We start from the raw sequence: 16,523 nt of genomic DNA, 5'->3' as shown, positions 1-16,523 counted from the left end.
CAAAACAAAAAAAGATGTTCATATAGAGCTCTATATTTGGGTGTGTGAAAGCAAGGATGGATGGCAGAGATGGTCTTGACTGGGATGGAGACCCAGAATGAAGATGGCAGTCGGCTTAGCATCTTCTCTCTCCTCCACTGGAGCACGAACACCATCCTGATGTTCCTCCCACCAATATCAGCCACAATACTAGCAGGAAAACAGATATGAGGCATAAAGAAGTCAGGAGATGTGCAGAGACTGGCAGAGACTGACAGAGACTGACAGAGACTGACAGAGACTGACAGAGACTGACAGAGACTGGCAGAGACTGGCAGGTACTGGCACAGACTGACAGAGACTGGCAGAGACTGGCAGGTACTGATAGAGACTTGAGTGTTAACCTCCAATGGTACTCAGAGCCCCACTGAACTTGTGTCGGTGTTTATTTTTGTAAGCGATTCAAGCAAGCCTGAGATTATTTGTGATATATTTCCTCACAGGGTTTCCTCTCGTGGAGCTGAGGAGAAGCACTTCCCGAGATCTTCTAGTCCAACTCAAGAACCGCTGAGACTGGCCGAAACCCGCTCTCTTCCTGCCCGCCCTCCTACGACTAATCCATCAGCCACCCACCATCGGATCCGGACCGGACCCCTCCTCCACTCAGTCACCCCCCTTCCCAGCTGAGACCTCTAACCCCACCAGTAAGCCCGTCCTGAACCCTGTTGGTGATCCGTATTCTTTCACTAACCACTTCTCTCCCTGTATTTAGTGCAGTGACGACCCAAGGACCCCCAGACACATCCCAGACTCTCATTTTTCCTTCCAATAAACTTTATTCATTTACCTTGTTTGTGCGCCTGCATGTGGGTCAGGCGTGTTGCTTCAACCATGACAATTTATGATGCTGATATTAATTTATGATGCTGATATTAATTTATGCTGCAAAAGCCACTCAGCAGTTAGCAGTGGACCACATCATTTTTAGATGCATATTTAAGTAAAATGTCAAGGTGATATTTTTTAACCATCTTCTCTGAGAAAGCAGAAATAAATTTATTGCTTTAAAAATAATTTGCAATTAAAAGTTTGTTTAAATGTAATTTCAGATGAACTTGTCTATGACTGTCATCTTAGCTAACAGCTGCTGCAATTTAGCTTCAGCTAGTTACTGAGACCTGACCAGAACCCGACCAGAACCCGACCCAGACCCATTCTGACTGTTGGTTCTTCATGTTGAGTTTGGGGTTCTGCCTGCTGTTGGCCTGGGCAGGGTTTCTGAGATTGGACCGGCAGAAGCTGCTTCTACTGGCTTGAGTTTAGCAATGTAGCATTAGCTTCCGCTATGCTATGTTAGTACAATATTAGCTTAAATGTAAAATTTACTTGTGCTCAGTCATCTGTTAGGTAAAATTTCAGTTTAATAAAGTGAAACATCTGTGTTGAAGTTTTGGTTTTCAACTATAAGGAATTCCTCAAATAGACATTTATATTCATGCTCTTATTTTGAAGTCTGTTTATGCAGCAGTTCCTTTACTCATGTTCTCCACCCAGATGCAGTGTAGCCAATGTTTTTCTGTACCCAGAATGCATCTGGGTACAGTGGATTTGGCAAAGTCAGCAACAGAGCTAGCAGTTAGCAAAACTCAGCAACTGCAGGTGAAGTTGACCCTGCTTAGGTGCCATGTTAGTGTGCAACACATTTGACACATGGTGGATGTCAGTATGGTTGGAGATAGCACTTTACCTCTAGCTTCCCTAAATACTGTGTTGGGATAGCCCTTTAGCATTAGCTTCTGCTAAATGTGGAAGCATGTGGTATTTAGCGGAGCATTAGCTTCCACTAGCTACCGTGTTGGTATAGCCCTTTAGAATCAGTGGAATTAATGTTTATGCCAATAGTTTTAGGGCTAGCGCAGCTAGTTTTTTAGCTAGCAGGGCCCAACACTTACAATGATGGCTCCTACTCACACACCCAGACCCGTTTATACAACAACGGGTCTGAGTATAACCACAATGACCAGATCACAGGAGCTTAAATCTGTGAAATGTATTAATGACCAGCAGCTGCAGGTCAAAGACTGCCAGACGTCCAGTAAAACTGAAACTGCTGCCTGTTATCAGAGCTCCATGGTTCAGTGTCCTCTTACAGGCACAACGCCTCTCAGGATTATCAGCTGGACACTTTAGATCTTTACGGCCAGCAGTTTGCATTCGCGTGTTGCAGGAAATGCAGGCTTTATGTGGAATTTATCTCATGCATCTGTTAAGACTTGCAGACAAAACATCACATTTCACTCAAACCTCTGGGACACCAAGATGGAGATACTAGTTTTTATTTCTTTCTGTCACAAAGATCCCAGTTGGTCTCCAGCAGCCTGGTGGACATCGAGCCTCCGGACCAGAACAAACCCAACATGCATTAGACCTGATGTAACCGATATGATGACAGTATTTGTTCACACAGCTGGAAGATGTATGAGAACATCTGAACGAGCTGCAGTGCTGAGAGCAACACGAAACCATAAACAGAAACAAGTTTGGTCTGAAGTCCTCTGAGAACCTGCAGACTCGTCATTTAAAAAGAACTCTGTGCAAAAATACCAAGAGGACTTTCAGGAGATTAAGTGCCAAAAGGAGGAGACTAACTTCATAAATAAAAACAGGAATAAAAGAAATTAAAAAAGTTACAGGTTGTTACAGAATAAAATAATGCAAAACTTCCAGGAGTCGTCCTTTCAGAGGTCCTCCTGCTCTCCAACATGAGCCAAAGAACATTAAAACTCTCGTTTTAGGGAGCCTTTCTTTCAGAAATTCAACTTTCAACCTGTCCATGACATCCCAGGTCTTCATGTCCAGCGTTAAATTGTGTGGATTTCTTTGGACCCCAAAAGCTTTGTGATCCATGTGCGAGTAAACCTCTTCAGATTCAAAATGGTCTTTTCAGTTCGCAACCAACTGAAACGCACTGATGTGGAAATCTGAACCACATGTCCTCCTGTTTAGGTCAGGTCCAGATTAGGACCAGATCCAGAGGGTCTTGACCAGCAACTAAAGATGTTGTCCTTACAGTTTTTCCCCAAGCCATCGTTCTCCATCCTGCTAGTTCTCAGAAACGGATCCATGGCCGACGTTCTTCCCGTCATGGCCTGTTGCACCCCTGAGGAACGGGGGAGAATCCGTTGACGCTCAACCTTCTCGCCATCTGGTCCTGGCTCCCCGGAGGACCGGCTCCGCCCTGCAGGGTTTGAGTCAGGCTAACCTGGGCGGTGCTGTACGAGGTTATTCGGCCGCTTCCAGCGATCTGGAGGTTCACTGTGGTGGCATAACTGGGCTTCTGGCTCCCCTGTTTGGGCAACGGGGACAGTATGCTGCGTGATGGGGAGAGCGTTGAGGATGGAGGGGGAGAGGCAGTGACCTGAGCTTGCCTCTGGACCGGGAGGCCGTGGAGCTGCTGTGACTCCGGTGGAGGGGAGGTCAACCCAGACGGGGAGAAGATCAGGCATGACGAGGAGGAAACGGTTTGCAGGTGAGAGGGCCGGGTGACGTAAGCACAAATCAGCCGAGTGCGACAGCTTCCCTCCTCCAGTTGTGGGTTGGCCCAGTCAGTCTGGCCGTCTGTTGGACACGGCGAAGGGATGAGATGTCCTGGAGACATGGACACAGTGGGACTCACACTTGTTTCTGGACTGTCTTCTCCGTTGTATTTGCTTGACAACTCTCGGACATCTGGCCAAGGGACGCTGGTGAAATGTTGCCCACTAATAGCACCCTTACCAGAGGTTAACCTGGTTGGGGAGACGGGGCACTGCAGACCGGCTCGAGGGCTCAGGCAGGTCGGGGAGCTGCTGTGGGAGGTCCACCCGCTGCTTGGACTAATCGGACAGGACTCCTGCTGTTCAAAGGATCCTCGGATGGATCCAGTGAAGCCGAGGGATCTTTGGCCGAAGTCCGCCCAGGAACGACGCTGTGCGCTCCGGGCTGGACTTGAAGGTCTGTCTGAAAGGGTGGAGGAAAGGGTCCTGCGGACGATTTGGGAAGGAAGAGGGGAGGAAGGACTCCTGTACGTTTGAGATCCTGAAGTGGACGAAAACAAGGAAGGCGAAGCTGAATGGCGAAGGTTCCTGGGTTGAGGTGCTGCTACATTATTTGTCCAAACTGGGACCCCAATAGGAGGAGGGGAGAGTATCCGGGGGCTCACGCACGCAGAGGAATCACCACAACTGGAGCCATCAGAGGAAGCCCTTGGTAGGTCCAAACGGAGGTCCAGGTGATTGTGGGAACCGCCGACCCGTGAACTCCGGGGGTTTGGGGGCTTGTTCGCCATGGGGGAGGAGTAGTTATGCTGTGGTGGGGAGTAGAGGCGAACAAATGATGCTGGAGTTGGGGAGGGAGTTGGAGATTGAACTCGTGAGCTGGGTTCAGACGCAGAAAATGGCCGCGCTACACGGTTGTGAGATCCGAACCACAGAGGATACTGACTCTGGAGGGGTTCGGTACGGCCATCAGCCCCGAAGCAGCCTCCATTACTGACAGCGTCCCCTACATACCCAGCAGAGTTGTTGTTGTTGCTGTTCTTCTTGCCAAGTTGTGGTGAAGCACTTTTGGAGTGAAGGAAGGAAGGCCGTGGTGAAGGGGAGGAGCAGCGAGGCTGACGAAGGCCTGCTGACGGAGAGGGAGGGCAGTGAGGAACCGAAGGTGGAGACAGACATGAGGACCGGACCGAGGACGGGGGACATCTGGGATGTTGGTACCCCTCCTTAGTGCACCCTAGGTGGGTATAAGCCGGCGCCGGGCCGAGCTGAGCTGCAGGAGGGTTCGGTGAAGGTGTGCGCCGTCGCAGATCCGGAGTGGAGGAAGGACTCGGATTCATCAGCTTTATGGTCGGCGCTTGTTGTCCTTTCTTAGACATACTCTGACTGATGGACTGGCTGATGTGTGAGGCAGCTAGAGATCTGGAAAACGCTGAGGAGGAACAAGTTGGAGAATGGAGGGGAGGCGTTGGAGAGGAAGCTGTTCCTCTTGATGATGAAGCGTTTCCACACACAGGAAGAGATGGAGTTGGGCTTCTGACAGAGGAAACGGCAGAGAGACTGGGGGACAAACAGGACAGAGCTGAGGAGAAGACTGCAGGAGATGCTGGAGTAGGGGAGGACCCTGGGATGTGCCTGAAGGGCGAGGAGCAGGGAGGGGCTCGGACTGCGGAGGCGCTGGCAGATCTTAGAGGAGAAGGGGAGCGATGGAGGACGCTGACGTTGAAGACTGAGGGGACGGTGCTTGTTGTCCTGAGGGGCGATTCAGACAGCGGCTCGTCTGGCTTCCTGAAAACAACAACAACGACATAAAGTTAAGAGGGAAACTGAGACCAGACACTGAGCAGAACACAGAACGTTCTGCAGTCTGTGAACTGCAGCTGAACCTCCCAGTTTGGGCTGTGATTACAGAATCACCTCCAGCCTGGATGAACCACTGATGAGTCACAACATAACTGACCCATAGCTGAACCCTTGGAACGCAGCGTGTGATATTCTGGTTCAGCTACATTCCAGCAGCAGAGGAGGAGATGAAACTGAACGGAGCAGTGAACAAACATTCACTTTCAGCCTCCAATCCTGGAATTTCTGCCCCCAGGAATCAACCAAGCTGTAGGTTGAAGGTTTGAGAGGTTTTGTCCTTGTTCTTTCTCAATGTTTCCATTAATTGTTCAGTAAACTAAAAACTTAATCTGTGCAGCTTGAGGCATTTCTCCTTCTCCTCGGTGGGAATGAAAAGTCAGAATTGGCAGGACTGAAGATATTATATGTTCCACATGTGGAGATAAATCACTTCAGCCTGTTCCTCTGCTTCCAGCCGACTTCAAGGAGAAAGGCCGCTGACTGCCGCGCTCCGGGACGAAGCCCTCACCAACATCAGTCACACATTTGATCTGAAGGAACCCAGGAAAACAAACTGACTGTAAAAGGCATTAATGAAGAAAAGGTTGAGTTAGTGCAGGGGTGGCCAACCAGACAAAGACCAAGAGCCACATTTTTTACCAAGTTAGTGCAAAGAGCCGCATCATATGCATGAGGACACATGAACATTAACCCATCCCTTCCTCATACTCTCATAGCCAGATTTATTATTTTCACACACTATTTTAACACTGCAAAGACCACAGGCCAGACATTTTCAACAATGAACACTGTGCACTTTCTCATGCAAACAAACTGTTTAACCAAACAATAATAGAACAATTTACAATTCATTTTTCCTTTTATTGTTACGGAGCCCCCTAGGGGACACAGGGTTTTTTTTCTTTTGCGTGACCTCGCATGGGGACACAAAAGAAAAAAATCCCCATGTCCCTTCAGGGGCTCCGTATATCATGTGCATTACATGTGTTATTTAATGAAGTGGCGCTGAAGGTTTGAAGCCTTCAAATGCAACAAGGACACCTGACATAGAAGGCAGAATGGCTTTCCACTACGTTCAACAAAAATGATCAATTCTCCCACTCTGTCAAAAACGTCCTGTGTTCATCTTCATGTTTTCGTTTTCCTGCCATTTTGAGTGCGAAAGGTTTACTCAAACGATTTTACTCTCACTGAAAAGCTGCTCACATGCGCATTTGACAGAAACACCGTATTGAACTCAAGCGAAGCGAAACTTGGATATTATAGCGACCCTACAGTATGTGCTAAATGTTACTGGATGTTACGCTGTTTAGAGATTTAAATTAGAGTGTATGATTTCTCATTGTCCGCGAATGCATCAGGATGGATGAGAGCGAGGGGAGAGAGCGTTCAGCAGAACGACTTTCTCTCAGTGAAGCTGCAAGAGAAACAAAGACTGTTTTTTGTTTGTGTTGTTTTGCCGTGGTTACGGCCAACAGTAATGGCGCGCTGCTGCTGTCAATAAATGACATTTGACTACTTCTGGTCATCACTGCACGTCTGGCAGAATGAGACTGTATGAACACAAGAGCCGCATGGAACCGGTCATGGAACCGGTCATGGAACCGCATGGAACCGCATGGAACCGGTCATGGAACCGGTCATGGAACCGCATGGAACCGGTCATGGAACCGCATGGAACCGGTCATGGAACCGCATGGAACCGGTCATGGAACCGGTCATGGAACCGGTCATGGAACCGGTCATGGAACCGGTCATGGAACCGGTCATGGAGCCGCATGGAGCCGGTCATGGAACCGGTCATGGAACCGGTCATGGAGCCGCATGCGGCTCGCGAGCCGCGGGTTGGCCATCCCTGAGTTAGTGTCTTGCTGTGAGGAGGCGCATGTTGGTGAGGTTCATATTATCGGGTTTCAAGCCAACCTTTGACCTCAACAGGGAACAGACCGATTGATCCAATCAGGAAGTCGTCTGGAGTGTCTGCTTCATCTCGCTCCAACTGGCAGAGAGGAGAAACGTCTGGAAGCAGATCTGATGTTTCTGACTCAAACAACGATGAGCCCCACGTCTGAGTCGCCTTCTGCTCAGCCGGGCCTGCGTTCGTCCATCACTGTCTGTTTGGGTCATCCTCAGAACCAGAACCAGCCCAGACTGCAGGGAACCATCAACAGGCTGGCTTCCCTCCATCCGGGTCTGGTACAGGTCAAGGGTCACAAAACGGGAAGCTATGGCCTCTGCAGACCCCACACATGCTGGACATGAACTGTTTGGTGTTTCCCCTCCAGGGCGGCGCTACAGAGGCAGTTTCTACCTGACAGGATGCCAAGGTGAGCAGCAGGCAGGCTGACTGTGTTCATGAAACCAAAAAGAACAAAAGTTCTTTTTCATATTTTTGTGTTTTGATTTTTGCGACAGAGCAGAACAGAACCAAAATCAAATTCCTTGTTATTATGCAGAAAGTTGGCGGCTGGTTCTGGTTAGTGGATCAGAACAGAGACTGGGCCCGATGTCTCCATGAGGAGAACAACTCTGGACCGCCTGGTTGCTCCACTGATTGATTTCTGATGTTCAGACCAGAATATCAGATGAAATGCATCAGATTAAATGTTTGAGCTTCTGCACCAACATTTTTCTCCTTCGTTTGGGTTTTATGTGTCCAACTCAAAGTGTTGGACGCTCAGTTTGATTTCCAGCTCTGACGTCACGTACCTGTGCTCCCACGGTACCGCTGAGGCCCGGTGGACCCCGGCCAAACACGGACTGGGCGGAGCTTCGTCTTTCTGAGGACCAGCGGCGATCTTAAGGTCCACCGGGTCGACCGGGTCCGGCCGCTCAGTGGATCCGGCCGGTCCTGACCCGTCCTCCCTCTGCGTCTCTTCTGGGGACGGTTCTTCACTCGGGCCCGGTTCCTCGGTGGTTCTGGACTCTCTTGGGATCGACTCAGAACGACCCGCCTCGTCGGCCTCGTGGCGTCCAGCCGCCGCGTCTCGGTCGGGTCCGCTTCCCCCGGCGACCGCCGGCGGAGCGCAGACGTCTGCAGACGTCTGCCGTCCTCCAGCTGCGTCCACACGGCGCCCTTCGTCCCGGTCCGGCCCGCTGGTGGAGGAACGGTAAACCTGAGCGGGTCCGACCTTGATCTGGAGAACTGGACCTTGAGGTCAGCTCTCAGGGACTCACCCGCCTGCTTCCTGCGGCTCCTCAGGCTGCGGCCCGGTTCTGGAGGACACGGCCTGGTTCTGATCACCTTCTCCTGGTGTCCTGGAGCAGGTGAAGCCTCTGGGTCCGAGCAGAAAGTTCTGCTGGTCCACGGTCCGGGTCACACTGGGCCACGCCTCTTCCTGCTGCAGCACTAGAGACAGAAACGGGTTGAGAAACATTAACCTGCTGAGCAGAACCGAAAACACCCGGTTCTAAAAGGTCCAGTTCTAAAAGGTCCAGTTCTTAAAGGTCCGGTTCTTAAAGGTTCTAAAAGGTCCGGTTCTAAAAGGTCCGGTTCTTAAAGGTCCGGTTCTTAAAGGTTCTAAAAGGTCCGGTTCTTAAAGGTCCGGTTCTTAAAGGTCCAGTTCTTAAAGGTCCTTAAAGGTCCGGTTCTTAAAGGTCCAGTTCTTAAAGGTTCTAAAAGGTCCGGTTCTTAAAGGTCCGGTTCTTAAAGGTCCGGTTCTTAAAGGTCCAGTTCTTAAAGGTTCTAAAAGGTCCGGTTCTTAAAGGTTCTTAAAGGTCCAGTTCTTAAAGGTCCGGTTCTTAAAGGTCCTTAAAGGTCCAGTTCTTAAAGGTCCGGTTCTTAAAGGTCCTTAAAGGTCCGGTTCTTAAAGGTCCAGTTCTTAAAGGTTCTAAAAGGTCCGGTTCTTAAAGGTCCAGTTCTAAAAGGTCCAGTTCTTAAAGGTCCGGTTCTTAAAGGTCCAGTTCTTAAAGGTCCGGTTCTTAAAGGTCCTTAAAGGTCCGGTTCTTAAAGGTCCAGTTCTTAAAGGTTCTAAAAGGTCCGGTTCTTAAAGGTCCAGTTCTAAAAGGTCCGGTTCTTAAAGGTCCAGTTCTTAAAGGTCCGGTTCTTAAAGGTCCGGTTCTTAAAGGTCCAGTTCTTAAAGGTTCTAAAAGGTCCGGTTCTTAAAGGTCCAGTTCTAAAAGGTCCAGTTCTTAAAGGTCCGGTTCTTAAAGGTCCTTAAAGGTCCGGTTCTTAAAGGTCCAGTTCTTAAAGGTTCTAAAAGGTCCGGTTCTTAAAGGTCCAGTTCTAAAAGGTCCGGTTCTTAAAGGTCCAGTTCTTAAAGGTCCGGTTCTTAAAGGTCCTTAAAGGTCCGGTTCTTAAAGGTCCAGTTCTTAAAGGTTCTAAAAGGTCCGGTTCTTAAAGGTCCAGTTCTAAAAGGTCCAGTTCTAAAAGGTCCAGTTCTAAAAGGTCCGGTTCTTAAAGGTCCAGTTCTTAAAGGTCCGGTTCTTAAAGTTCCTTAAAGGTCCGGTTCTTAAAGGTTCTAAAAGGTCCGGTTCTTAAAGGTCCAGTTCTTAAAGGTCCGGTTCTTAAAGGTCCAGTTCTAAAAGGTCCGGTTCTTAAAGGTCCAGTTCTAAAAGGTCCGGTTCTTAAAGGTCCAGTTCTAAAAGGTCCGGTTCTTAAAGGTCCAGTTCTAAAAGGTCCAGTTCTAAAAGGTCCAGTTCTAAAAGGTCCGGTTCTTAAAGGTCCGGTTCTTAAAGGTCCGGTTCTTAAAGGTTCTTAAAGGTCCAGTTCTTAAAGGTCCAGTTCTAAAAGGTCCGGTTCTTAAAGGTCCAGTTCTTAAAGGTCCGGTTCTTAAAGGTTCTTAAAGGTCCAGTTCTTAAAGGTCCAGTTCTAAAAGGTCCGGTTCTTAAAGGTCCAGTTCTAAAAGGTCCGGTTCTTAAAGGTCCAGTTCTTAAAGGTCCGGTTCTTAAAGGTCCGGTTCTTAAAGGTCCGGTTCTTAAAGGTTCTTAAAGGTCCAGTTCTTAAAGGTCCGGTTCTTAAAGGTTCGGTTCTTAAAGGTCCAGTTCTTAAAGGTCAGGTTCTTAAAGGTCCGGTTCTTAAAGGTTCTTAAAGGTCCAGTTCTTAAAGGTCCGGTTCTTAAAGGTCCAGTTCTTAAAGGTCCGGTTCTTAAAGGTCCGGTTCTTAAAGGTTCTTAAAGGTCCAGTTCTTAAAGGTCCAGTTCTTAAAGGTCCAGTTCTTAAAGGTCCGGTTCTTAAAGGTCCAGTTCTAAAAGGTCCAGTTCTAAAAGGTCCAGTTCTAAAAGGTCCTTAAAGGTCCAGTTCTAAAAGGTCCGGTTCTTAAAGGTCCAGTTCTTAAAGGTCCGGTTCTTAAAGGTCCAGTTCTAAAAGGTCCAGTTCTAAAAGGTCCAGTTCTAAAAGGTCCTTAAAGGTCCAGTTCTAAAAGGTCCGGTTCTTAAAGGTCCAGTTCTTAAAGGTCCGGTTCTTAAAGGTCCGGTTCTTAAAGGTTCTTAAAGGTCCAGTTCTTAAAGGTCCAGTTCTTAAAGGTCCAGTTCTTAAAGGTCCGGTTCTTAAAGGTCCAGTTCTAAAAGGTCCAGTTCTAAAAGGTCCAGTTCTAAAAGGTCCTTAAAGGTCCAGTTCTAAAAGGTCCGGTTCTTAAAGGTCCTTAAAGGTCCAGTTCTAAAAGGTCCAGTTCTAAAAGGTCCTTAAAGGTCCAGTTCTTAAAGGTTCTAAAAGGTCCGGTTCTTAAAGGTCCAGTTCTTAAAGGTTCTTAAAGGTCCAGTTCTTAAAGGTCCAGTTCTTAAAGGTCCGGTTCTTAAAGGTCCAGTTCTTAAAGGTCCAGTTCTTAAAGGTCCAGTTCTTAAAGGTCCAGTTCTTAAAGGTCCAGTTCTTAAAGGTCCAGTTCTTAAAGGTTCTTAAAGGTCCAGTTCTTAAAGGTCCGGTTCTTAAAGGTCCGGTTCTTAAAGGTTCTTAAAGGTCCAGTTCTTAAAGGTCCGGTTCTTAAAGGTCCAGTTCTTAAAGGTCCAGTTCTTAAAGGTCCAGTTCTTAAAGGTCCAGTTCTTAAAGGTCCGGTTCTTAAAGGTCCAGTTCTTAAAGGTCCGGTTCTTAAAGGTCCGGTTCTAAAAGGTCCGGTTCTTAAAGGTCCAGTTCTTAAAGGTCCAGTTCTTAAAGGTCCAGTTCTTAAAGGTCCAGTTCTTAAAGGTCCAGTTCTTAAAGGTCCAGTTCTTAAAGGTCCAGTTCTTAAAGGTCCAGTTCTTAAAGGTCCAGTTCTTAAAGGTCCAGTTCTTAAAGGTCCAGTTCTTAAAGGTCCAGTTCTTAAAGGTCCAGTTCTTAAAGGTCCGGTTCTTAAAGGTCCAGTTCTTAAAGGTCCGGTTCTTAAAGGTCCGGTTCTAAAAGGTCCGGTTCTTAAAGGTCCAGTTCTTAAAGGTCCAGTTCTTAAAGGTCCAGTTCTTAAAGGTCCAGTTCTTAAAGGTCCGGTTCTTAAAGGTCCAGTTCTTAAAGGTCCAGTTCTTAAAGGTCCAGTTCTTAAAGGTCCAGTTCTTAAAGGTCCGGTTCTTAAAGGTCCGGTTCTTAAAGGTCCGGTTCTTAAAGGTTCTAAAAGGTCCGGTTGTAGTGGATTCAAAACGGGACCAAGAAGAATCATCTCAGAACTTCCCTGTGATCCATTCAGAACTGGAACTGTTCAAATACTCAACAAACTGCAGGAAACTAGAGATCTGGATGACCTCTGACCTCTGACCCGAACCTGCAGAGCCACATAAAGCCGGTTCCAAAGTGGCATCGATTACTGCAGCAGGGTCGACCCAACCCTCCAGAACTCTCAGGTCCTGGTTCTGGTCTGCTAGCTAAAGAAGACCTGGATCCGGTTCTGGTTCTGGATCAGAAGTTACTGATGAATGATTCTTCCTGCTCTCGTGTTCACAGAACCCGACTGAAAATGGACCAACCGTCTGTCCTGGGTTCTGGCCTTCCCTCCTGGATCATAGCTTGGTTCTGGTTCTGGATGGGCCCGTTGCAGGCGTGGGTCTCTGTTTTGGTTTCAGAACCAGTCTGGGCTTCGGTCTCTTTTTCGTGCTGTGATGGACTTTTGTCCCGGTTCTGAGCAGAAAGTTCTGACAGCCTCGGTGAGACCCATGCTTGGGTTCTGATGATGCTGACCCGTTTGTGCAGCAGCGGTACCTTCATGGCGCTGGCTTTGGCGCTGTACATGCGGGCCAGGGTTTGGACCTTGCTGAGAATACGCTCAGAGTTCTCCATCAGAACCGGGTCCACCACCGGGTTCGTCTCAAACAGGCCGATACCGGTGACGTCGGACCCCATCCCCTCAAACAGGGCCCGGTTGGCGCTGACGATCTTGGAGTGGCGGGACCACCGACCCACTTTGCTCTGACTGGGGAACCGCTCCGGGCTCTCCGTCAGGTTTGGGTCCCTGGTTTTGGTTGTGGACCAGGTGGACTGGGTTCTGGCCTGTGTGGTTGTTTGGCCCGGTTCCTGGTGCGGCCCGTGTATGGAGGGTTCTGCCTGGCCCGGTTGGGGCTCGATGGTTCTTCCTTTGTCTTTTTTCTCAGGATGCTCAGGAAGAGCCAAGCTTTCTTCTTCTGTGGTCTCCACAGCCACATTCTTTCCCTCCTCCGGTTCCTCTGGAGAACCTCTGCAGACCTCCTGGGTCTCCGGTTCAGGACATGCTCCGGGCTCCGGGTTCTGACTTGGTCGGGACGGGCGGCCCGGACTCTCCGGTTCCCCCTCCGGAAACCTCAGCGGCTCCTCTACGTCGGCTGGAAGGGAGGAAGAACCGGATCTGGATTCCTCGGTTGCCTTCACGTTGTCTAGCGTGGGCTGCGCGCTCGCCGCCTCCACCTGGCGTCCGCTCTCGGTAAAACGCGACACAGAGTCTTTCACCAAGCCGGAGGGGATCTGGGAGAAACTGCTTCTTCTTCTTGTGGTGGCTCCCTCTGGCTGCTCCTCTTCGTCCTCAGCTTCCTCCTCCTCGGCCTCGGCGGCCTCGTAGTAGCTCCTGATCTTCTCGATGATCTTCTTGTCCTTGTTGGTGAGGGTGGAGCTTCTTTTGGGAGCCTGGTACCTCTGGATGGGACCAGGCTGGATGGGACCAGGCTGGATGGGACCTGGACTCTGCGGTTCCGTCTCCATGAGGCGGTCGGTGTTTTCTTCTATGGGGGGCTGCAGATCTGATGATGACGATTTCTCTGGGGTTTGGTCGTCTTCACCATCACTTCCTGGTCCTGTCTCAGCTGCTTCCTCCCCTTTGACCCCAGCCGCCTCACCAGAACCATCTGGACCTTTGTCAGCTGGATCTCGGTCGGTGATGCTGTTCTTCAGGTCTTCCTCTTCCTGGTCTGGCTCAACCAGGAGTCTCTGCTCTGGACTGGAGGCGACGGGAGGCAGCGGACCGGTCGGGTCAGCCGGAGACCGGACCTCACCGGGAGGATCCTGGTTCTGGTTCTGGAACATCAGGTAGACACGAGTGATTACCTCTGATGGGCCGAAGGAGAAACATGGAGCGGATCTAACCGTGGTGGAGAGTCCCTCCATGACTCGGCTCTGGTTGATGAACTCCAGGATCTCCTCGGTGATGGACAGCGTGGGCGGAGCTCTGAGGCCGGTAAGCTCCGCCTCCTCCTCATCTTCCTCCTGCAACAGAAAGACATTCAGTGAGTCCAAGCGTCCATCCATCCCTCTCTGTCTCCCGTTCTCCGTCCCTACCTCCTCCAGATCTCTCTGTTCTCTCCGTTCCGTCTCCACCTCTATAACGGATGAAGCCAGGGTGCTGCTGCTGTCTGCAGAGCCCAGACTGTCGGCGGGGCAGAGTTCTCCCTCGCTGCCCGCCTGCTGCAACACAACATCCACCTTTAACCTCATCGCTTCAGGAAACACAAGAACTTTGTTGAGCGACTGGACTGGATGCCTCCAAGCTCACATCTCACCTTCAGAGCTGCTGGGCGTCCAGAAGCATCAGGTTGAGCAGGAAGACACAGAAATGGAGACGTTAGCAACACGTTGCTGTTCAGCAACCACAGAAACACAGAGGCAACACCAAGCGCTAATCAGGAACGACCCAAACCTAAGCCTGGAGTGGCCTAGTCAAAGTCTGGATGGAAATACGGTTGAGATGCTGCAGGCTGACCTTCCTCTATGGCTGATCTATGGAGACTGAAGAGTTCCAAATTGATAACTTAAAAAATGTGGAATCTTTTATATTTGCCTCAGTTAAATGTCTTGATTTGGTTCAAAAACTAGATATAATTATTTTGTAATTAAATAAATCACTTCATGTTCCTGTGCTGACGTCATCATGAACAAATTGACCTTTGACTTCAGCCAAAGGCCAAGTGGGCTCGGTTACCGGACCGGACTGCAGCTCTTCTGCTGCTCAAACATTTTAAATTTAAACCCATCGAAGCTTACAGAAACCTTGTGTCAAACGATTAACATGAAATTGAGATAAGACTCTTATATAAATAGAGTCTGTCACTCTATTTCTATAAGTGACATGCTGCAGCTTTAAAGTGATCAGGAATCTGCAGCTCTTCTGCTGCAGTACAACGCGATTCAACATTTAGACAAACATCCACAGCTGGACCAAGGTCTGCTGCCAGCCGGCCGGCCTCAGAGGTAACATTCATAAACGCCGACTCGGCCGCCCACTCAGCGAAGGAAAACACTGAGAGCATCAGCAGACGGTTCAGAACCGGGTCACTACGGTCCATATGGTCCCATCTCCGGCCCCCCAGCTCAGTCACTCTTCTGACCGGACCTCCATCTGATTCAGGACCAGCAGGACCTCCAGAGGACAGAAGCTGCAGAGAAGAACCGGTGACCGGCTCTGGACGGATCGGGAAGGACTCACCACCAGGCCGGAACGCCGCCTCGATGTCTTTAGCAGGAGCTGGAAGAGAAACGAAGATCAGCGTCATCATCAGGTCACCAACAGGGTTTATAAACACACATTCGTGTTTTCATCACTTGTGGGGACTTTCATTTGTCTTCCATTAATTTCTGCAGTCTAACCCTAACCTTAACCTTAACCTTAACCCTAACCTTAACCCTAACCTTAGTCTTTACCCTGACCATCACAGACCGAACCACTAACCCAAAAACAACAATTTCCCTCCTGGGGACCAATAAAATGTCCCCACAAGGAGCCAGAAACCCACATTGTAGACAGAAATAGGTTCCCATAAGGACATGAAAACCTGACATGCACACAGACAGATGGGTGTGTGGGTTGTGTGGGCCTTGAGCTGCGTCTGCAGGCTACCTGACTGCCTCCGGGTGCGGCGGTACGGCAGCGTCCCCTCCAGCAGCAGAGGCAGACCCTTCCTGGATTTCTCTGGTGTGTACAGCAGCAGCTCTGGTGGTTCTGTAGAGAGAAACAAGAGCTGCAGTTCGGTCCGGTCTGTCAGAAACTCACCTGAACCTGAACCTCCAGAGCAGAGGATCCCTACCTGACTGACGCCGGCCTCGATGGAAACCGTGAAGGTCGTCCAGACGCGGCGAGGCGCACGACTTCTTCAGGCTCTCCTGATCAAACTGCGGAGCTGAAACAGAAAGTGATGTCATTACACACTCAAGCTCTCAAAGCAGCCAATCACAGAGGTCATTCAGAGGAAATGGAAGGGCCAGGTCAGAGGTCAGGATGAGGCTGTACTGCTGTAGAAACGTGTGTGTGAGAGAACTCACATTGGCAGAAGTTGTCTCCAAGGACCTGCCGGGCCTGCAGGGAGGGACCGCACAGAAAAACTTCAATAAAACCAGATACAACCAGCAGCATCATTCCTGTTTTCATCTGAATCCAAACATTTTCTTTAGTTGTTGGTGGGAACCAACAGCTCAGCTGAAACTCTCCAGATAAACGTTCCTGCAGCGCTTCAGTCACTCCACAGAAACATGAAGCCAAGAGGAAACAGATGAGACAAACCAGGAACCTGAAGCTAACTCTCTGAAAGTCTGTTTATCCTGTCAGGGACAAACAGATCAGCTGCAGCTGGACCATCCACAGCAACTGGAACCGGGAAGCAGCCAGTTATCCATCCACACTGAACTTCTTGTTACATTCTGGCGCCCTCCAGTGTCAGAGCTGTAAAATGCAGCTTCAGATTTCTTTAACGTTAAACGATGGAAGCTTGTTTCAGTTTCAAACTTCTCTTCCACTCAGTGCCGGCTGCTTTACTGGGACCTTCGTTATTTTTTGTGGTTGTAGAAACGTCGACTCAT

At 49.5% G+C, this 16,523-nt stretch overlaps 2 protein-coding genes across 3 annotated transcripts in view; both read right to left on the bottom strand.

The window, feature by feature from the left end:
- Nucleotides 1-2,299: 2,299 nt before the first annotated feature.
- LOC129358908 (proline-rich protein 36-like) lies at nucleotides 2,300-14,765 on the bottom strand. Of its 2 annotated transcripts, none has more exons than XM_055028153.1 (7): nucleotides 14,234-14,765; nucleotides 14,013-14,138; nucleotides 13,821-13,940; nucleotides 12,239-13,751; nucleotides 8,553-8,724; nucleotides 8,085-8,471; nucleotides 2,300-5,300 (listed from the first exon to the last, which is right to left on the bottom strand). In XM_055028153.1, exons 3-7 carry the CDS (start codon nucleotides 13,839-13,841, stop codon nucleotides 3,122-3,124), a joined length of 4,272 nt encoding a protein of 1,423 aa, XP_054884128.1. In that variant the 5' UTR covers nucleotides 13,842-13,940; nucleotides 14,013-14,138; nucleotides 14,234-14,765; the 3' UTR covers nucleotides 2,300-3,121. The 2 variants fall into 2 exon arrangements, with proteins under 2 accessions (XP_054884128.1, XP_054884129.1); XM_055028154.1 differs by having other exon boundaries at nucleotides 14,013-14,135.
- plekhg2 (pleckstrin homology domain containing, family G (with RhoGef domain) member 2) overlaps nucleotides 14,165-16,523 on the bottom strand; it is a 38,915-nt gene continuing 36,556 nt past the window's right edge. Inside the window, exons 12-16 of the mRNA XM_055028133.1 lie at nucleotides 15,990-16,023; nucleotides 15,755-15,847; nucleotides 15,568-15,669; nucleotides 15,157-15,195; nucleotides 14,165-14,244 (exon numbers count right to left, since the gene is read on the bottom strand). Of these exons, the coding sequence (XP_054884108.1) occupies nucleotides 14,165-14,244; nucleotides 15,157-15,195; nucleotides 15,568-15,669; nucleotides 15,755-15,847; nucleotides 15,990-16,023 (348 nt within the window). The remainder of the gene's footprint in view (nucleotides 14,245-15,156; nucleotides 15,196-15,567; nucleotides 15,670-15,754; nucleotides 15,848-15,989; nucleotides 16,024-16,523) is intronic.

Source organism: Poeciliopsis prolifica, unplaced genomic scaffold (assembly GCF_027474105.1).
Source record: "Poeciliopsis prolifica strain line A6 unplaced genomic scaffold, Auburn_PproV2 SCAFFOLD004, whole genome shotgun sequence".
Taxonomy (NCBI): Eukaryota; Metazoa; Chordata; class Actinopteri; order Cyprinodontiformes; family Poeciliidae; genus Poeciliopsis; species Poeciliopsis prolifica.
Note: the sequence above shows the minus strand (reverse complement) of the source record. Positions and strands in the feature narration are given on the sequence as shown.

Coding starts and splice junctions, on each gene's coding strand:
- LOC129358908 (XM_055028153.1), bottom strand. CDS start 13,841: ATGGAGGGACTCTCCACCACG. Junction 8,725..12,238: donor GCCAGAACCCAGGACAGACG/GTTGGTCCATTT, acceptor TTCTGTCTCTAG/TGCTGCAGCAGGAAGAGGCG. Junction 5,301..8,084: donor GCGGTACCGTGGGAGCACAG/GTACGTGACGTC, acceptor TGTTGTTTTCAG/GAAGCCAGACGAGCCGCTGT.